The 22601-nt window shown below is 42.3% G+C and overlaps 1 protein-coding gene across 1 annotated transcript in view; it reads left to right on the top strand.

Moving 5' to 3' along the window:
* LOC140239673 (cysteine-rich motor neuron 1 protein-like) overlaps positions 1–22601 on the top strand; it is a 100959-nt gene that overhangs the window by 71762 nt on the left and 6596 nt on the right. The window contains exons 3-13 of the mRNA XM_072319532.1: positions 5140–5388; positions 8219–8339; positions 9157–9278; positions 14456–14770; positions 15352–15471; positions 16275–16508; positions 17213–17482; positions 19878–20096; positions 20495–20710; positions 21234–21452; positions 22338–22526. Coding sequence (XP_072175633.1) covers positions 5140–5388; positions 8219–8339; positions 9157–9278; positions 14456–14770; positions 15352–15471; positions 16275–16508; positions 17213–17482; positions 19878–20096; positions 20495–20710; positions 21234–21452; positions 22338–22526 — 2274 coding nt within the window. The remainder of the gene's footprint in view (positions 1–5139; positions 5389–8218; positions 8340–9156; positions 9279–14455; positions 14771–15351; positions 15472–16274; positions 16509–17212; positions 17483–19877; positions 20097–20494; positions 20711–21233; positions 21453–22337; positions 22527–22601) is intronic.

Genomic DNA, 22601 nt, shown 5'->3' on the forward strand with positions numbered 1-22601 from the left:
CATCACACTTTCTTTAAGCTATCAGATTTAATGCCATTCCTGGCTGTGAGCACACCACACCTGCAAACTATACTGTAGTATGAAATCCTATTTTAAGGTAGCTTGTAGCATGTGTTACGAAGAAAAAGCCCATCCCCGGGTTGTATCCTATATGCGGTGGAGATCTGACCCATCTCCCATCTCCCATTTCCCTATAGCATGTCCACCAATTCAATCCTACTCACAATGATATTTCCCCTCCCCAGTGTCCAGTCATGGCATTGACCTTCAAATGACCTCCTCCATAGCTTCTGGTGGTCACTCTCGGCCTGGGAGAGGGGATCAGGTTGCTCGGGAACCGATCAATATCAATTTTTGCGGCAATTTCAGACAGGAATTCCATGGCTGCGTCCTAAGATGATGATCCCCTGGTGGAGAGATAGGCTGTGAGGGGATTGGAGTTATGGATTTGTATTCTAATAACCATGCTTTGCCTTTGGGGTTAATATACCATTATATCAAAGGGGCAAAATTCCATAGCTGGTCAGTGGGGTTTCTCTTGCTTTTCAGTTGTAAGTAATATGTCCTGTTTTTAAGTGATATAAAAAGATGTTAAATAAAACACCCCCTGATATCTTGTGTCAGTTATGTTCTATTTTGTGTATGTTAATAAGTATAAAAATGCATTATTATCTTACTGCTGTAATATTGTTCAGACTTTGTATTCTAATATAGGCCTATACATACTTAATGTGTAGGCCCTATATAAAAAAAAATTCATTATATTTCTATAGATCTTTAAAAGGAGTGGTGTGCAGCCATACTTCTATAATTACATTCCAATGATGCTGATTACATCTACACTATTGTACTACAACTCCCAGAAATGGAAATGCAAGAAAAAAATAATGCATGACACACTTGAACACTTATAATGTCTCTATCATTTAAAAAGATCATAGTGCTGTCACAAGATGATACTTTTGCCTGCTGTTGAATGCATGGTTAGGCAGTCACTTTATTATAAAGTTTTCAAATTTGTGAGATATCTAGCAAAGGTAAAGATTTCGACATGTACGCGTGCACTCAAGCATGCAAGTCATTTTGTCCAGCACATTGTCTTTTTGCAGTCAGTGTGTGTATTTTTTTATCCTCATACAAATTGTTTGCCTTTCTCAAGAGCAGTGATAATTTTGTCATAAATCTGTACCAATGAACTGCCAGGACCTGCCATTTTCCTCAAGGTGAGATAGTTGGGCTCATAAAACCCAGAGAGTGTTTTTCTTGGCAGACTAAATAGGATGGGCAAACATTGTTTCAATGGGCGACCAAACGGCCATCATTGTGGTGCTCCAAATTGTGTTTGTTGTCTGACAATCTTCGCGGAGTCTTGTCAATATTGGCCCTCCCAGCATCCCGCAGAAAAACCTTTGTCATACCTGTGAAGTCGTGGATGGGAATATCGGAGAAGCGGGAATATCAGAAATAACGATGATGATAATAAACGGAGGAGTGCAGAGAAAAATGCATGAAAGGTATGTGCCCCAGCATGACCATGCCGCTCTCCCTTTAACTTTCTTTGGATGGCCATTTCAAACTTCCCATTGCTACGACACTCGAGAGTTTTGCTATCGAGTGCTGAAAAGGATAAGTGAAATGTGTGCAGGGGGACAAATTTGGTAACGGAGAATATTGTGAACATAGTCAGTAATTACATCAAGTGAGCATGTGGTTATAGGTAGCCAGTAGTTACCCCAGCCTGTAGTGGTAAGCCTCACATGACAGGGATATGAGGATGTAGAGCTTCCAAAAAGAGCTGCTTTGTGTAAAGACCCCCTGAAGCCTCATCTCAACCAAAACTATACCATCCCTTCAAGCCTTCATTAGGCAATGATGACATGTAGGCAAAAGCTCCACAAACATCATCCATGCTAACTTGACATAGGCAGTCGCATTGATCACACATAAAGTGATTTGCCTGCAGCCATCTCCAGATATTGCAATTTTGCAATATTGCGAGTTTGAGGCAGCGAAAGGATTGATACGGATGCCTTGCTGAAGGGAAAATGAGGGTTTCTTCAAGAGAGGGGAGAGGGATTGTGTTTTGTGATAAGATATTTTTTTGACCAAAGATAGCAAAGTGTACCTTAGGGAGTGGGAACAATAAAGTATGCATGCGTATATGTCCTATGTCGTATGAATATTCCCAGCCATGATTGATCATGAAGATTGTTAAAAAGGATACAAAAAAAAAAAAAAAACTTTAACAAAGAAGACAAGTGTGGTTTGGTTATAACGATAAGTAAAGCGATAATAACATAAAGAGATGAAAACCAGAGCTGAATACGTCCACCTGATCCCTGAAGCCAAGAATCCCCCCCCCCCTTTCTTCTCCTCCTCTTTGTCTCATGATGAGGCACATCTCCAAGAGACGACTTGAGTGGATGATGATCCGCCCTCCTATCACCGCATTATCTCGGCAACAAGAGTGCCGGGATGAGATGACACTGATGCGGTGGGTGAGTCCGGTCCTCGATGATGGATGAGCCTTTGTTGACACATTACAGCGTACTCCTCAGGAACCAATTAGCCGCCTGCATCCGGACTGGGGAGGCACAGCCAGTGCCCCAACACTGGATATAGATCACAGACCTCTTGTCTTACGCAAGATGGGCACCATGCATCCTCGTTCATAATAACTTTGTTCCACTAACCCCCCCCCCTTCCGTCTGTCTGTCTGTCTGTCTGTCTGTCTGTCTGTCTGTTTGCATCTTTATTCTACTCTTTCACACCTTTACAATACTTTTTTTTTGGGGGGGGGCAGTTATACCTTTATCTTACAATCTCTACCTTTTCGGGAGCAGTTTGCTATATCTTTCATAAGAATCGTTGCATGTGATTAATGTGCAAATTCAGATGCATTTTCAGAGACAGAGGATAAGCTATGTGTGTGTCTTCCATCTCTACTGTGCCTAGGCTACCCATACAAGGCATCAGCTGGAAAACTTAGGGGAGAAAAAAATAACAGTTTAGGAAGCAGACTATATAGCCTGTATCCACCACAGACCAAGCAAGAGGCAAGGAGCATCAGAACCGTGCCCTTTTATCTTTTTGAGAAAGCATATACAGTCAACGTAGCCCAAGTCAAATCTATTTGGACTGAAGAAATAGCATCGACTTAGAGAAAATTTGACTTATGAGGGATTAAAATCAATAGAATATTTAGAGAAAAGGACTTGAAAAGACCTTCAACTTGGGCGATTATTCGACTTATGCGAGGTCGATTTGAGCAAGGTTGAATGTACTTCTATGTAGCTATTTGCAAATATGTACTTGTAAATATGGGAATACATGCATTATTTCACATAGAGGCATAGCACATAGGGATGAAACACAACTTTACAGAGATGGGGCTATTTATAAGTACATGTGTTATTGGTCCATCTTGCTTGGATAATCTGATGCTATTCCCAATGTCTCTATGGGAACGAGGAGGGTTGTTTGTCTGTTGTTATTGGGATTCCCTGCTGAGCATTGGATGTGAGGTCAGAGAGATTGGATGCCCGCTGCCTGCCGTTCTTCCCTCTGAACTCGAGGAAGGTCAAGTTCTATTGATAGCTGACATCTCAGTATTATAGAGAGAGCAGAGAAAAAAGAACGAGAGATGGAGAGACAGAGCGAGGGAGAAGGGGGTGATGGAGGGAGAGAGACAAGAAGTGATGCAGGAGAGGATGCAGCAATCAAGGGAGATGCCAACAACAGCAGCATCCCTGGTGGTGTGACTTCTTCGGTTCAAGTTCAGGGGTAGAGTTTCCCCCCTTTGTTCATCTCAGAGGTGCACAAACAACAACAGTGAAGTCAGGTAGAGAGAGATGAAACACACACACACACACAGAAACATATTCAGATGCGCAGTCTGAAGTTCAATCATGGTAGTGTTTAAAGGGACTGTACAGCACTGGTTGAAGTTGGGGGTTCATGTTTTGAACATTCCTAAGTGAGATAATGAGAAACCTCTCATAAAATATGAAAGAGCATGTAATTTTAAGAAGGATTCAACATTTATTTGATGAAAATTGGTTTTCAAATGGCTGAGATATCCAAAAAGGTGATTTTAAAAGGCGACAGGCCACATCTTTTATTAGGATCTCTTTGTTTCACCTTGTTTTTGGATATCTCAGCCATTTCAAAACCAAATTTTCATCAAATAAACTTTTGATAGCCCTTAGAATTGCATGCTCTTTGACATCCTCATAGAGTGGTTTTTGAATATCTCACAAAACGTTAAAAGCTAAATCCTCACCTCAACCAGAACTGTACACACCCTTTAATGTCCATGGAATCAAGACTTGAATAGTGGTAAAAATTTCCACACAGCAAAAATTTTCACTTTTACAGTGTGAAGTCAAGCAAAGAATCATGTACCAGGTATACAAAGTCTCAGTAGATGCTATCTGTGTGTTGTTATGGGACTCCTTGTGGAGAGGGGAGGCAGACAGTGAGAGAGAGAAATAATTGCTTGTGATTGATGCTAATGATGATTTCATATGCTAGGTTGATGTCTTTTTAGTTGGCTCAATGGTCAAGATATATCTCATTAGAGAACTTGATCTCTGATGCACAGATTAAAAGAGAAAATCCAATGCCACAGAGTTGATGTTTGGTACAGCATGCTCTCTGAACAGGTCTTGCATAAATGACAATGACCAGGTCAAATTGACTGAGAAAATGTCATGTTTTCTGTAAGTACCGATTGGTAAATTTTGTATCATTCTCAAAGTAGACATGTCCATGTTTGCCCTTTGAAGTGTTACCTTTTTTGATGAAAGATGTGTAGTGTTTTGCAACACTGATATCACATCTGTACCGTTATGAAGCAAGTACTTTTCTCAGTAGGCTACCATTGTTGTCTCTGTATTATCTAAACCTGCAGAGTTCCTTCTTCAGGGTACCCAGATCAGCTTTTCAGATAGCAAGGATTGCATGGGGTAAATCAATGTCAGATGACAGCAAGCGATACACTATGTTTGTTCATCTATGATACACTTAATATTGCCATTAATCATCACAGCGTCCTCCATTTTCCTCCTCAATTATCTCTTTCACCATGAGCCAAAGTGATCGCATGCCCAACATCCCTTCCTTGTTAACCCCACACAGAGCCAACGCCGGCGGACTGCTCCCAGGCGCGGTGCGACATCGTCTTCGACATCCAGTGCCCGTCGGACAGCCTGAAGATCCAGGCACGGCGAGTGGCCGGCGAGTGCTGTCCCCAGCCCCCGGAGTGCCAGTGCAACATGGCGGTGTGCCACAGCATCCCCTGCCCCGAGGGTTACGAGTACCACCAGCTCCGGGCAGGCAATGGACGGCCAGGATCCTGCTGTGACACATTTGAGTGCAGGCCAAACTGTGAGTCTAGTCTCGAGTCCAGACGTTCTTCATTGTATTGTTGGAAATCTCTCTTGCAAACCTTCTGAAAAGTTAGAAAATACAATGTATAGTGGGCAGTTCACACACACACACACACGCACACTCACTCACACAGTCAAATTATGTATCAAATTTCAATTTTTTCAAACTCTTGTCCTCATTTTGATATCCACTCAAGTCACTGATTTATCATTATGAAAGATGATATGGATGACTGATAACGTATCACATTTTTCATACTTTATAGTAAACAAAATAAGTTACAAAGAAATTAATGAAGCAGGGTAGTCCACCTACATGCATCTCCATACATTGAACTCTTCCAAATCGTCCTGACAAGTGACGCACAAGTCCCACCCAAGTCCGGGCGATCCCCCATCACTCGTCTCGTTACTCAAGTTCATTATTCGCCGCGAGAGAGAGAGCCCCAATCCCCTTCCAACCAATCTCCTGAAATCACCCTCTGCAGTCCGTTCCTCCACCGCTCCCTCCCTCCCGCCCCAAAGGATGCACTTTCCTCCCTCCCGTCTCCGGTCTCTCTCCATCATTATTCCTCGTTCTGGGTTTTTGTGTCCATCCCTGCTCCTGCGACGTGTCTTTTATCATCCTAATCTGTTTTCCAGGCACATCCCAGTGCATCAACTTCTCTTTCTGTATTTATTTCATCAATTTTCCCCCTTCCCCTCTTTGTCTTGTTGGCTGCTTTCCAACAAACTCCATCATATACCTGCTAACTGCACTTGTCTTTATCAGTGTTTTTTCTCTCCCTATAGTGTTTTTCCATTCTTGTCGCGATCTCTTATCCTCAAATGCATGTCTTTGTGTGTAGAAAATTTGTTGCTTGATCATATAGAAAGGCAAAGACATTTGTGAGACATTAGCGTTGTCTGCAACATTTTTTGTACTGTCTTTCTTCTACTTATTTGTTGAAAGTGCATTTTATTTTGTAGGGGGAGGGGGTGTCTGCAAAGATTGTAACAAGGGTAAACAGAACAGAAAGGAACCTGAAGACAAGTTATTCCTTCTTTTAAACTTATCAAGTTAGCAAGCTCGAGGGATATCATATCATGTCACAGAGTGCATTGTGAAATGATATCTCTGCAATTTTCAGGTTTGTTTCGTTTCTTGTGTTTTGTTTCATCCCAAATACACACTGTATATTTCCCAACGCACCAGGGAATTCAGTTCATTTTCCACTCATGCAGCAGCATTTTCATTCTTTTTCTTCTTGGCAGATGGAGGGGATGGAGGGGATAGTTGGGATTCTTATGTATCATGATATCTACTTCCTTCAGACCACCCTTGTACCGTCAAATAGTAAGGTGGTATCAGTTCTGCCGTCCTGTATTAGCCAATTTGCAAACTGCAGTAGGTTTTGAACAAAAACCACCTAATGACTGCAATCCATCTACTGCAACTATATCCCCCCTTCCATTGCGGGCTGAGATTTGCCAATTCAGTGCTGCTGAACAACTGCCAAAATGCATGCCCCACATTGTCACAGTCAATTGAGGATCATCCCAACATGTTTTATTCAGTCTGTGCTTCGACTGAAATTATTCATAGAAAGAGAACAATTTTATCACACAAAAAAAGAAGAAATAAACCCCTGAGATTTTTTCTTGCACTCAGTTTAAACTTATAGTGTAAACTGTACTTCTATAGTCACTCAAGAACAATACATATCAAGTCTGAGCATAAAACTACCTGTACTGAATTTGACTGTCTTCATTTTCCTTTTTTACCGCAATGAACAAACAATGTCATTAAAACATAATGATTAATTCTGTGATTTAAGACCAATGCAACAAGTTGGATTTAAAAAAATAAACTGCTGTTGGCCAAATGAAGACTGTTGATATTAACCCATTGAGGACGGGCTGATTTTGCTACAACACACATTTCCCATAGACACCTGCTCGAGTATACTCTGGACTTGTCCTCAACGGGTTAATAAATGTTACCACCAAGACTTGAGCTGTAGAACCTCTACTGTAATGATTTGCGATGAGGGAAATATGAGAGGAGGTTATTCTGACAGATTTCCTGGCGGGCTAATTCAGTTGACTCCTCAGTCACACTCGCATGTGGGTTACTGCCCTCGCGATCGGCGGACGATGTCACGCGGCAGGGCAGCCCTGGAAATTACACATTGCTATTTTCGCCTGCTATAGAGCCATTGATTGATTGAACCTGGGCAAATAGTCATGTTGCGTGCCCATCACCTTGGCTCTCTCCCAGTATTTGCCCACTCGGCACCCAAAATGAAGAGTCTCTGCCGGCAGGATCAATCAGAAAGGGTGTACTGCTATTTGAACATGCTTGCCTTTTAAAGGAACCAGTCATGCAAGTTGTGGTGGCAATAGGAATACGCCCTTTTTACATTATTTGCTCTCGTATAAACCAGGTATAATGTGGTGCCATTCAGCAATGTGGGGAGACATGTCCAAAATCAGAAGCGAGGGAATTTGAAACCAGGGCAGCACATCATGAAACTCGTCAGTCACTAACAACTGTTTAAAGCTACTGAATCCATGCATCTGATTGGCTGAGAGCAAATTTGACATTTGAAACACTTCATGAAATGCCCCCCCCCCCCCCGAGTGAAACAATAAAAGATTCTCAGACATAGTATTTGTTGACCAGCTTACCATTAATGAATTTTGAATTTTGACGACTTATTCATGGGATTTGTATTACTTATAATTAAAAACTAAGAAGTCTTTTCAAAGCTCAGTATTCAGATGCCAAAAGTGTACTATCCAAATTCTATTTCATTTTCCATTTCTTTTGTTTGTTTATCCAATAGTGAATGTGACTAACTGCCATGGCGTGGTGTGTCCGGAGACCAACGTCCAGATGTGTCCGGTGGACTCCAAGGCGGTGATGGGAGGAATGTCGACGGACGGATGTTGCATCCTACCCAGCAAGTTAGTATCTTGGCCCCTGACAAACCCCCATGACCACACACGCACACACGCACAAAGCTGAGAGCCATTTGATGCCTTGCCGCTGGATCTCCTTACGAATGTTTTTCAAAACAATGCTGTGATTCCGAGCAGAACACCCAGTCAGACTCTATTTCATTTGTTAGCGATGAGTGTTTCATGTCGCCCCTACAGTGAAACCCTCACATTTTATGTATAGATGGCATTCAGAACTAGAACGTCACTCACTCTCTTAAGTTATGGTGTTTACGGTTGGAAAACCTCAAATTTTCTCTTTAATTTCATTACATATTCTGTTATACCACTTCAGTGCTTTGTAAACTTAATAGTCTAAATATATTGAGAGATGCTCCATGGTCTTGTGTTTGTCTAATCAAATTTAATGTAATACATACTTGCCAACTAGTAAGATTTTATCAGATTCAGTAAGATTTTTTACGTTAAAAATAGCAAAATCAGATTTTCTGTCAGAGAAATTAGATTTTTTAAAAATATTTAGATATAGCTTTCATGTGTATTTTCTGAAGATTTGACCGAAAGTATGATTTTTAACTTCAGTTTGCATATAAGATAAGATTTTTGCAATCCACAAGTAAGATATTTCGTCTTGAAATGTTGGCAGGTATGGTAATATAACATACTAACATATTTTCTCTCTTCCTTCCCCCTCTCCCCCACCTCACACCATCCCATCCCCCTTTCCCTCTCCTTTATCTTCCCCTCCCTCTCTTCTTGATCCCACCCCCATCCTAACCTCCCCCTCCTCCCCCCCCCCCAATTCCTTGTGGTACCTCTGTAGGTGCACCTGTGCCCTGGAGCGCTGCACGATACCGCTCTGCACGGATGGCTACTCCCCGCGGAGGATCGCCAGTGGCAGCATGGAGCCAGGGTCCTGCTGCGACGTCTACGAGTGTGTCATCGGTGAGTTTGCCTCCCTCTATGGCAGAGGTAGTAATCCCTCGCTTTGTGAAGATCTTATGTGTTCTTACAGAGTGAGACATTTGCCATATCGGCACATTAACTGGGAGAGCAATACTGCTAAAATGGATATTTTCGCGCAACTAATTTTTCGTGCTTGGCCGGGTAAGATGAGTTTCGCATGTTTTTAATGCCGCGGAATCAAGATATCAACTACTGGAGCATACGGCAAGCAAAAATATTTGCATGCTTTTATTTTTGCACTAGTTTCTGGCTGCATGATATGCGCGAACATTTTAACACCATTAAAATGTCCACTTTTACAGTATGGAAGCAATTCATGTTGGAAGTATTGCAGCTGTGGTTGCAACCAAATGATGTATTGTGTGTCGGAGATTAAAACTCTTCCAGCGAAAGTACCTAGGTGTGTGAAGCACACGAGAGGAACAATAGGAAATTCCAGAAATGCTGCCATTGAGGAGATACGTTGTGACCCAAGATATGATGCGCCTGAGATTAAGTTTTATCCACCTCCTGACAGATCTTGGGAGGTCGATGAGGAGGACGAGCAAAGGCAGAGTGTGCCGGCCTTTAATCCATGAAATGTTTGCACGGAGGCTTGGGGAGCGTGGCTGCCATGGCAATGCATACTTGCATTTGCAAATATGCCATCGGCACTATGGGAAAGAAGAAGTGAATGAAAAGGCGGCATGGACTCTACTGTTCTCTTATACCCATCTGCTACTTCTCTATGACACTCAAGATTTGAATGCTGTGGAGGGGATGGGGATCCTTCTGTAATTAAACAAGTTTGGATTACAGTTCACTTTCAAATTCAGACAAACAAGTCACAATATTCACAAGCCGATTCTCTGTCCCACCTTCATTTATCACTATGCCTTCATTGCCACTTTTTAAGTTTCATCCCACTTTCAATCTGCGTAATCTTGATATTAATGTACGATCAAATGCTAAAGTATGCAATTTGGGTCTAGGATAGCCTACACTTAATCATGATGTGCTCTCAAAAGTCTTGTGACCTCTTGTACGTGTGACCTGTGGCATTGTAATTGACCTATTACAATTGATCGGTGTCAACACACCAAGTGACAATCTCCAGTCTGGGTGTTGTTGTTTTTGTTTTTCATCTCTTATTAAGTACCAGGGTAGTTGAATTGCATGTATTAACCTTTTATTTTTCTCTTTTTTTTTTGGGGGGGGGGGGGGGTTGGGGGTTGGAAAGGGGTTTTTGGATTGTGGAATTTCCACATAGCTTTGTCTCATTTACATTATGAGTATTAATAGCATGTGTGTCCAGTGAGTCATGATAGGTATGCCTTCACATGGAAACTATGCTAACTGGAGTCAATAGGCTCTCTGAGTGTGTGTGTAAACACACGATTGGAGATGTGTGATAAGAAAGCCACGTCCTTCCATTGCTTCAAAACCCAGCTCGTAGTCTTCCCCTTCTTCCATTTAGTGTCTGCACTGACTTTAAAGGGAGGCATCACCTGCAGTGAAAGATTTGTGTCTGCCCTTATGTAATCATACTACTGCAAATAATTTTGAGGGCACTGTTTACAGCATGAAATAATAGTTGTAGCACCACAGGAATATGTTGTCAGCACTCATGATGAAACATCCTTCAGAATTTTCATACAGATCAATTTGACTAACTCTATTAAATGGGGGGGGGGGGGGGAATGGACATAGAGTATAAGGATAATGAACAATATTCATGGATGATTGGAGTAGATATAGGGTAGATACCTGAGACAGTTGATGCTATGGAAATTTCCTTGGCCATTTAGTACAGATGCACAGTCGGCTTTTAAAGGTATAGTGTGTATGTGGTGTTTGACGTTAGGGGTATTTGGCAAAACAAATGATGCGACAACAGACTTGTTTAATACTTGCAGAAAGGCAGCAAGAAAAGGAGTGAGTATTGTGAGAGTCCCGAAGAGGATAGCAGAGTGTTTCCTGCCATACAGATATGGAGTTATGACCTTTCAGCCTTTGCGAACGTGTAATGTCATCGACTGTGTAGAATGCATTTAGTCATATGCCTCAGATGAACATGACATGGGCATGAAGAGAAAATGTCACCCGCAGGCCAGTGGAATTCTGCTTCATTGGAGAAATTGTATTTGTCAGTTGGTGGTTGTTTGTTTGCTTAGTGGTTTTTATATATCCTGCTTTTAGTTATGTGTTTTGCTGTGGTGGACAAAGAATTTGTATTTTGTTGTGCTTGTTTTTGTTTTTGTTTTTGTTTTTTTTTCCAGGAGGAATCCTGCAGGACCTATATAATGCAGACTTTGTGTCAGTGATCTGTGTGGGTAGATGGATGGATAGATAGACAGATAGATAGATAGATAAATAGATAGATAGATAGATAGATAGATAGATAGATAGATAGATAAATAGATAGATAGATAGACAGATGTGATATATAGATGGAAAGATGCTTCACCTTTGTATAGGTAAATTAACTTGTAATTAAACCCCTGTAATGATGTCTGTCATGGGAGACATAGATGAAGATATGTTTCTTGATAGCAGACATGGAACACCATGGGTGGTATGTCTTCTATGGTATCTTCAAACAGTCAGGGATAGGATGAAAGATTTGCTGTGGGTGCATTTCAGAGGACTCAAATAATGTATTCATGACAATTACTGATCCTTTAGACGTATGAATGAGTGATTTCCTTCAAATTATAAGTCATGTGACTAAGCCGCTTTAGAAATTGAACCGCTCAGTCTGTCATCTCATGATTTCTCGTGATCCAGCGAAGATTTGTACGTACCGTGTTCCTTTCGTTCATTGACCTGGCAGCCTTCCATCATTTGAAATAGTATGTGTATGATATGTCACTGTGTTATAAGATTTTATCGTACAGGTACGTGACCTGCGATCTTTGACCGAGTTTTTCCACATTAGTCATCCTAGAACGATATGAGAGGAGTGGCATGAATTTGAGATCACAATGGGAATACCTTCGGCAATTAGATATTCATACTTACATCGTCCCAGGGGATTTTTAGTGACGTCTATTTCATAGTTTTTTGCCGTTTGCTACCCCGTGGCCGTCCCCAGATGCAAATATTTACCCCAGTGGTTCAAAAGGACGTGAAAAACCCACACAGATTCCACTCTGAAGTGTGCAATATATTCCTTGCTACATTATTCTTGCAGTTGCCCAGACCAAGAGTGAGCACTCATGAAGGCTCCCTGTGGATTTGTCGATTTTGCAGAGTGTCTGTTTGTTTTTGAAGCAAAAGTACATTTTGATCTGATTGTTGAATCTCACTCTTTTTTTCCTTTCCTCTCTATCTCTCCCTCCCTGTCTCTATCTGTTCAACTGCTATTTATATGTAATGATCAATTATGCAGTTAGCTATAAATATGCTATTATATTCTATTTTTATTCTTGATGATTTTTTCTTTCCTGTGTTAAAATAATCTGTCAAAAGGCATTTTTCTTGTGAAATGTCAAGTGAGCGGGTCTGGTGGTGAATTGGAGCTTGTAGGGAAACAAAATAATCTGTATAGAGTTAAAGAGAAGGAAAAAAAAGGGGTTACTCTGTGAAAATCATATGTGTCTGTCAAATGATCTTCATTTCTGCTCTTTTCAAATGTATCTTTCCTACATTTTCCCAGCCATCAACTTTGATCTTTTTTCTTCCAGCCAAGTGATCGTGTAGTTTTCGCATGATGCAAAAGTTTATCACAGTCATATGTTCAAAAGACTCCTGTTTTCTCAAGAAAACATTCCTGTAAGAGTACTTTGAATGAGATGATACTTTTGTGATGAAGTATCTGTTCCTGGCAAAACGGCACATGGAGGGATGTTTGTTTGATTGGTTAGTTTTTGTTTGTTTGTTTTTTATTCCAAGGCAGGTGATTTCATGCTTGGTTCTGTGGAACGTTCCATCGTTGTGGAGTTTTGTTTCATATTCTCAGCACAGTGAGAGGCGAAATTTTGTCTCATCTGCGGGGAACGATAAGGAAAGCAGAACGAGGGTAATCGGTCAGAGGAGTTAGTATCCTGTCAACGTATTCACCTGTGTTGCCTACCAGTAAGCCTGTCAGTAGGATGCTGGCGGAGGCGTTTGTGCCGTGGAACGGTGGAAAAGATGAGATTGTGCTGACGGATTTGTCACGTGCTAACTGGGTCAATGGGGGCAGGGCAGTGCAGAGGGTCTAGCTTGGTCACAGAATATCTCACAAGTAAAAGGAAATCTTCACTTTTTTTGATAGCTCGGTGGTTGCTTGGTCCGTTGTGGATCTGTGAAAGGATAGAACTAAATAGCTGTTAGCAAAAGTGTTGATTACAATGTCACGTTTGTCAAATGTGCGAGTGATGAGCTAGACATCTTGTATAAGATTTCTGTGAGCAGTTTGTCATTCCGAAAGGAAAAAGAAAAGATTACTTGAACTTGATCATACGTTATCATTTGCAGATGGCTTAGTAATATATTCATGAGGTGCGATAGAATTTACAAGGTGCAGTCCGTGAGTGACAAGTCGTCTGTCATTGTTGAGTTGATGGGCTGTTATGTGAAGATAATGGCCAAGTCATATGACACCATGTTGTAGCTATCAAGAGAGTTTGAGTTGAAGATTCATCTGTTGGAATTTTTATTGTAGAAATAAGTTTACAATCTGCTGATGTATTGTATAATCAGACGGTAGTTCCTGTTCAGTCTGAGGTAATTTGCGAAAATAGTGGGAGGAATAAAAGTTGATTTCTCTTGATGCTGAAATGCAATCAAGACAGTGCCACATTGTATTTTAGAATAGTAATCAAAGGTATAAGGAAAGATTGCAAAGACATATAACTGAGAGTGATCTTTGTGTTGTAATAGTAAAGATCTTATCATACCCTCCTCTTCCTCCTCCTCCTCCTCCTCCTCATCTTCCTTGTTCTTTTCCTCAACCACCTCTCCCTCATACTCCACCTCTACCTCCACGATCTCCTCTTTCTCTTCCTCCTCTTCCTCTTCATCCACCTTCGCTCCCTCCCTAATTTTCCTCAACAACCTCCTCCTTCTCTCCTCCTCCTCCTCCTTCTCCTCTTCCTCCTCCTCTACCACCCCAGTGCTTGCACAGTTTCTCTGAACAATGAAGTGTGATGTTAAAAACTCTTTCCCCCCTTCTTCTCTGTCCATCTGTCCAGGCATGGTGACCGATGGATGCACCCACAACGGCCACACCTATGCGGACGAGGAGGCGTGGAGCGATGGCCACTGCATGACGTGCCGCTGCGAGGCGGGCTGGGCGCACTGCATCAAGCAGCAGGACTGCAACGCGGAGGAGACCCAGCTCTGTCTGACCAGCCAGGGCATCAAGACGCCCGGGGAGCGCTGGGACGAGAACGACTGCACCATGTGCGAGTGCGTGGGTGGGAATGCCGCCTGCATGACGTCCAGCTGCGTGGTCAAGTGCCTCAACCCCCGCAAAGTGGACGGGATCTGCTGTCCAGTTTGTGACAGTAAGTGAACTGGGAGTTCTTAAATGATGGTCAATTTTAGTCAATAAATATCTCCTCAAAAAGTTTGCTCATTTTTAAAAGCCCAGAAGAAGCCCTTAAAAGATTTCTGTGTTTTAAAGTATCTTACTGCCTTGTATTTACCTATCTTTGTCTTCCCAAACACTGGAGATAAAAAAAAAAGAGAGGAAAGGAAATGGAGATAAAATTCATGATATTATAATCATAACCACCAATACCACCTATAGTTTTGATTTCATATGATCTTCTGAGATTCTTGAACTGCAGTCACATTTCAGTTCATGCTTTCATCCACATTTGAATGCATTTCCTTCATTTGCTTTTTTTACTTGTGCATTGCTAGTTATTTTTTCTTTTACCCTATAGTCTACCCCTTTTGTTCTTACATCACAGGCAGTCAAAAACATTCACCTCTTTAATCTTATATCAACACACACTCTTGTTGGCTGTATCAGTCACGAATATTTTAGAAAAAAAGATACAACTTTGTCTTGTGCTTTTTTTTTTCTTTTTAATTTGACTACTTCCTCTTTTTTTTAACTTCCCCCAATTACCGTCAACAGCTGTGACCAACTTTATCACCATGAATCCCGTCGGATGTCCGCCGTTCAACTGCACGCTGCAGTGTTCCCATGGTTACGTTCGGGATGACAACGACTGTCACGTATGCCAGTGTCTGCCAGGTAGGGCTCAGTGTGAGGTCGTTCTGTGGGGTCATGGGATGAAGGGAGAAAAAAAAGGCAGTATGCCCCAGTTCTCTCTATCTCCTGTCTATCTCATGATCCACATCGTCCTCTTCATTTTTTTTTTCCCGGATCTGTAGGTGATGATGATTCATGAGAGGAGATAGACATGACATTCCACAGAGCGAGCAACAAAAAAAAAAACAAAAACAAATAAACATTTTTTTAGATTGTTACACTCGGGGAGATCTGAAAAGAAGAGGAAAAACAACATGACTGTGATAGTCATATCCACTTTATTTGATCATGCTGTGGGATGAAACACTTTACTCACTCTTTATTCCAAAGCAATCTTTGCAGTCATTTAAGCTTCTTGATGAGCTCATTTAAGATAGCCATCAGTTGGATGAAGGGGTAATGTGTAACAAAGGTAGTTCAGTGTAATACATGATTTATATACATAAATACTTATGTGAACATTTATACAGTAATTTCATGCTTTGATTTGCCTTTTTGTTGATGGTTAAACATAATGAGTATGGCTTTTGTCAACATCAACAGAATTTTGTTTTTGTACTATGTACCTGTACTCCATTTAGAAATGCAAAATTCCTTACTTTAATATTACCCTGTAGGATGTTCCAAACCTAATAAGGTGTGAGTAGGAGAAATTGGGGGGGGGGGGGGGGAATTGAGTTTTGTGTTGTTGTTATGTTTGTTTGTTTGTTTGTGTTTTTTTTTTAATTCAACTAATGAATTTTGAGCAAGAAACTGTATTGTTTTTCACTTTTTCCACACACCAGAAATAGATACACCTTCAGCTTCGTCAACTGCAACTGTTGCAACTCTTCCAACCACACGCGCAACAGTGACAACGGCATCTGGGAAAATGCAGCCAACAACGACGCCGTCGAGGTCGAGATCGACCACAGCGCCCTGGGTGGTGGTCTGCCCGTTGATAGACTGCGCCACCACGTGCTACAACGGCTTCAAGATGGACGAGAGCGGCTGCTTCACCTGCGAATGCAGAACAGGAGGTAATGGCTGGCAATGATTTGGCATGCTCATTTTTTGCTGGGAATTGTGAGCTCGCTTGTAAACCACACATGAATTTCCAGTGGTAATTAACACAGTGGATATAGCCATTCATGCAACTATAAAAGTAGTGGATTTAACCTTATGCATGTAGTTCAATTTCAGCCATGTCCAGGTATTATTATTGCATACCTTTTTGTGGTTTCGTTTTGGATGATTTTAGCAAAAGTTAGGCGAACCTAGTTTTTGTATTTCCTGATGTATCCAAGAGGCATTTGTAATTATATCATCATATTGCTTGGGCTATGAGATCTTGGAGTATAGATATGAGATCTTGTAGTATGGAACTGTAGAAGTGACAAATAGTTGTGATGTGACAGCTGTGAAGTGTCCCATCAGTGAAATCAGTCTGTTGATTTTTGTTTGTTTGGTTGTTTGTTTGTTTGTTTTTGGCGGATGGGATCTTGTTCTTACAATTTGTACTCGTAGTTGAGGGGAGTCTTGGTCTTGTGATTTTGCCAACACCAAACATGTCCCTTTAAACAATGATGAAGAAATATTTCCTTTAGAGAGCTGTGACTCAACTACAACAATGACATAAACTTCTGCAGATGTCAATGAATGAAATATGCTTTCACATTCCTCGAAGAGGCATGTTTGTCAATATCTCCCCCCTTCCACTAACCCCTTCACCCCTCCCCCATAGAATCCCCAGACTGCCCAGACATGTCAGGTTGCCAGCGAGACTGCGCCTACGGCTACCGGCAGGACGAGCGTGGCTGCGACACCTGCCGATGCCAGACCTGCAAGCCCATGGACTCCTGCACCAAGTCCTGCCTCTATGGCTACCAGACCAGCCGGCACGGCTGCCTCAAGTGCAAGTGCAACAAGTGCCCATCACTGTCCGACTGCAAGAAGTCCTGCCCCCACGGCTTTGAGGTCAACGACCGCGGGTGCCAGATCTGCAAGTGTCAAGGTAATGATGCGGTCCTTTGCACCACCAGTGGTAGTTAACCAAAGAGTGACATTAAATATAGGTTCCAAGCTGCTTCTTATACCCTAGATACCTGCTGTTTATCTGTGTAGCATCATCTATAGGCATGCTGGATCATTCTATTTATAAAGAGCAGATAATTTCTGGAGGCGACTGTTCAGATTTTCCTTGTGCATATCATCCTTATTTGTACCCAGGGTTTTGAATACCATGACTTTACAAATGTGACTAAATCAGCAGTGTTAGCTCAGTCGATGACTACATGTGCATTCATGAGAATGCTAAGTTATCTAGTGTACAATTTGAACACAATTAACATCTGAGTGAAACAGCGGCATAAATCACTTTCACGATTGTAGTCACACACAGTGACACAGTCCAGCATCAGAGCTGCCACACAAAATGAAATTTGATTCTCGCTCCCAGCTCTGTTTTTGTCTTCGTGCTGCCCCGGTGCTTGCCCTGCACGTCTGCCGCTGTCAGCCGATTCACGCACGTCGTTTAGGAGATGATTTACAGCCATGAGATCCGTAGATGCCCATAATTCAGTGGGCTGTTGGGTCGGATAAATCGATCTCGCTTCCTACCTGTTGTGCGAAACAATAAATTTTGGGCCCCGGCGTCACGCCCGACCCCACTCGCGACCTCTGACAATGCTGTGCCAAAGGGGCACATCATACTCCCATCTGCACCAGATTGAGTTTTTACCACACACTTCATTTCCATGATTTGTGTCACCTCCAGTTAGGCGATATGTGTCTCTCCTATCTCTATCTCCTTTTCCCCTAATGTAGACTTCAAGATGTAGAGAGATAGTTTTGAAGAATTCCACTATTGTTTAAAAGAGGACCTGAGAAGATAGAGGAAGTAAAAATCAAGGAGAAAAAAAAGACACCTGAGACTTCAAGGGCAAAATTCAAATGGTATTAAACTGAGAACGTTCAGATGCAATGTATCCATCAATGGTCTGTTCTCACATTAGGTGTTGACAGATTTAGATGTATTGATTACAAGAGTAACAAGGGCAAGATTATAAAGTATAGTTTTACAGAGAGAACGAAAATCGTGATCAGTGACAGGTAAGGTGCCAAATGAAAGAAAAATTTGAGCTAGTCACAGTTAACCCGTTGAGGAAGAGTCCCGAGTATACTCGGGCAGGTGTCTATGGGAAATGCGTGTTGTAGCAAAGTCAGTCCGTCCTCAACGGGTTAAGGTGTTAAATGAAAGAAAAATGTGAATTAGGTTGCAAGTAAGGAGCTAAATGGCTAAATGAAAGCCCAAATATGCCAGTAACTTTGTATTCTATAAGGAGAAGAGATGAAGAGGAGGAAGAAATCAGGAAGGAATGCAAGAGTGGAAAGCAAGATTAAAAGATGGTAAAATTGTAGATGGATGTGCATTTGAATGAGAGAATGTCTCTGTCTGTCTGTTTGTCAGTCTACCTTTTTTGTACATGATCATGTTTATGTACAGGTGAAACTCTGTGTGTGTTTGATTGAGAGGGGGATATGACAAGCATCTTTAGTGCATATTATCATGCTGTGCTCGTCAGAAGATTTAGCAATTGTTGGTGCGAAATTGACTCCCAAGAACCCCTGACACGATGATCTCTGAGAGAAAGGGGGAAATTTCAGCTGCCAGTGCCGAAGTAATTCGGCCGGCTGAGTGATTTACAGTGGCTGGTAGCAGCTCTTGTGCGGTTGGAGTTCATTGATACCAAGCAAATAAACGAGGCCCTCCCAGTATCTGGGTTTGGGATATGATGCTTAACCTCTTGGCATCGGGGTTGACCACAAAATCTGCAAACACGTTCTCCCCAACCCCAACCCCCCTTCTTTTCTAAAACCGCAAACTGAGCCATTCCATCCACATGCCTTTCTCAGTCACAAGAAAAGAAGAAGGCTTTTGAGTGAAGGCACAGATGTGTAATCCGAACTCCTGTTGAAATATGTGTTAATGTCGTTGAGGCATTGAGGAGTTTTGCTTCAGTTTTTACATTGTGCTGCATCTTTTTGGGTGAGGAATTTATTCACTCTTGAAGCTCTGTGATTATGCTATCATATCACTTGTTAGTGTGGTAAACATAGTGTCTATTGGGTATTTTTTGTCAAGTCAGCATCCCTCGGGTTGAAAACCAGTGTAAATGGTATCCTATTGTAAAGAGAATATGATCCAAATTTTCTTGTGTTTTTATTTAGTCATAGGTTTCATTGTAGGAATCCTGTATCGTTAGTAGATTGATGTTAAAGGCACAAATATAACTTTTAGTATATATATATCACGCTTTCTAGTTGTCTTCGATCAGCACCATAAAACATGATGAGTGTTTTGACTTTTATCTTATTTCATGGGATGCCGTCTCACCGTGTCGTTACAGCCTCATCTACGGTGACAGAGACCAAGCCACCGACGGTGACCCAGGGCAGCTGTCAGTCCGTGGACCGACGGACATACGAGGACGGGGAGAGCTGGCACGACGGTTGCCGACAGTGCTACTGCAGCAACGGTCAAGAGATGTGCGGCCTCATCACCTGCCCTGTGCCGGCCTGCAGCAAGCCGGTCATTCGCCTCGGCCACTGCTGCCCAACTTGCCCAGGTGAGCGTACCCCCTCACAGAGCCGTGTCACACAACATCTTTATTCGAGAATCATTCCAGCAAGGGGATAGTTCCAATAACCCTTTTGTCTTTAATCCACAGTCGCCCTTGCTGGGGTCGACCTTGCATTTATAAGTCGAAGGTCTTTTCAAGTCGTCTTCTCTTTATATTGTATTGATTTTAATCCCTCATAAGTTGAATCTTTTTAAGTTGAAGTTATTTCTTTAGTCCAGATAAATTCGACTTAAGCAAGGTTGACTGTATTTATGGGTGTATTCATGTATCGTCATGTTGGATTGTGTTTGATTATACAGAAAGGCAGTATGAGGTAGATAAATATTCTGTTTCGCTGTGAAATGCAGTAAGTTAATGTTGAACGTACTCTCCATCATATCCAGACGAGCCAATGACCCAGCAGCCAGATGTGTCCACTCAGGTGTGCCATTCAGCTGGCGGTCAGTACTACGTGGAGGGGGAGAACTGGATGATTGGGTCTTGCACCTCCTGCCTCTGCCACAATGGTCAAGTCCTCTGCTCCCCTGAGGTGTGCCCACCACTCCCCTGCCTCAACCCTGTCTTCAAGGGGTCCAAGTGTTGTGCAGAGTGTGAGGAAGGTAAGCATTTGAATTGGGTGAAAGGCTATGTGTGGATTGTGACACCAAAAATCTATGAATATGATCGAAAAGTGAATGACAGTGAAGTAGAAGGCAAGGACTAAGGGCTGAACCACTGGGGTTTATTGCGACAGCAGTGTCAAGTTTCTTGGTGGCAAGAATATTGATAGTATGTATTGATGCAAAGAGAAAGAGTGCCAATGGTGGCAAAAGCAATGAAACAGAGGAGTGTGGAGGATTGTGGGGGATAAGTCGCGTGCATTAACTCGAGCTGTGACACTGCAGTTTATCGAGGCAGGTTTGATGACACCCCTGTTTGGATAAAATTTCATATACTTGCCCGTCAACCCCACATACCATTGAATATAAAGGCTCACGGGGCTTTGTTGGATGTAAATATCATCTCTTTGTGCAGCCTTCCTTCCTCCCCCCAAATGGCAATTGTGGTGATGGAACAATATATGACTTCATCACTCGCATCATCTGTCACTCCTCTTCCCTTCTCCGTCTTTACCACATCCAGCCCCACCGGACCTGATGCCCCTGCCCGGCGACACCCTGGAGGAGTCCTGCATGATGCCCGGTGGAGTGACCTTCCAGTCAGGGGCCACTTGGAAGGAGGACAGCTGCACCAGCTGCCAGTGTGTGGGCGGGGCACCCCGCTGCTTCTCCCAGACATGTCCTCCGGTGGACTGTGACAAGCCCCTCCTCAAGAAGGGCCAGTGCTGCCCCACCTGCCTAGGTATGAGGACATTGCAGCCCCCCTTCTCCCACCCATCGCTCCAAACCCAGTCCCTACCAAGTTTCCACTCGCACCCATGTGACCACCGTCTAGTAACCTTGAATTTTCAAGATGGACACACTGGAGAAACATTGACACATACAAATGTGTAATATTTACGCTCACATACACAAACGCATATTACGTCTTTTCGTGGAAAATTTCGGTCCCCAGGTCCAAGTGAAAATGTGATATTTGCCCCTGTTTTGTAACTGTATTTGCCTTTATCTATGATGTGTTTGCACTTTGGAATTGTTTTGATAATTTGACACCTTCACATCTGATCAAATTGATAGGTTGTAGTGCATTCAGAGGAAAATGTAACCCAATAGTAAATGCAAGCAGTTGTGAGCAACTGCAGTAAATGTGTCCCCCCCCCCCCCCCCAAGTCTTTGTGTGGTGCAGTGATATGAAATAGATACTCTACGAGCTGAAATTTTCGCGGTGGTTTTATTTTCGCGAATTTCGCGAATCGCCTTTGAACCGCAAAAAATAACAACACGCGAAAATAACAATGTGCGAATAGATAAGTACAGTTAGACCTCGCAACCGCGAAATTAACAACACGTGAAAATGTCCTCCTAGTAGCAATTCGCGAAAATATCTGTACGCGAAAATTTCAGCTTGTACAGTACCAGATGAATTTGATTTTTCCCTTGCATTCATTACATTGCACAACCCAAACTCTTCCCACCATTTGTTCATTTCCATAACCCAATCTAATGGTTCTTATTTCCTTTTTTTGAGATTCTAACACAATCTGTTTGTTTGCATTCAGTACCTAATAATCATTTCTCCTCCCATTTATTTGTTTTTGCCCCCCCCCAACCTCTTGTGCCAACTCAGATCCCGAAATCAGACACATCTGCATGCTAGAAGGCAATGTGTACGTTGACCAGGAGAGATGGCAGTTGGATAACTGCACCACGTGTGTCTGTGAGGAAGGGGACATTGCCTGCACTTCCCCGGTCTGCCCAGAGCTGGCTTGCAAACACCCAGTATTTGATATGGGAAAGTGCTGCCCATTTTGTCCAGGTGAAAAAAATAAAACAGTCAGTCAAACAAAAACCACACACACACACACACAAGAATACTACTGTAAAAGTGGAA

Source organism: Diadema setosum, chromosome 1, assembly GCF_964275005.1.
Source record: "Diadema setosum chromosome 1, eeDiaSeto1, whole genome shotgun sequence".
NCBI classification, from domain to species: Eukaryota; Metazoa; Echinodermata; class Echinoidea; order Diadematoida; family Diadematidae; genus Diadema; species Diadema setosum.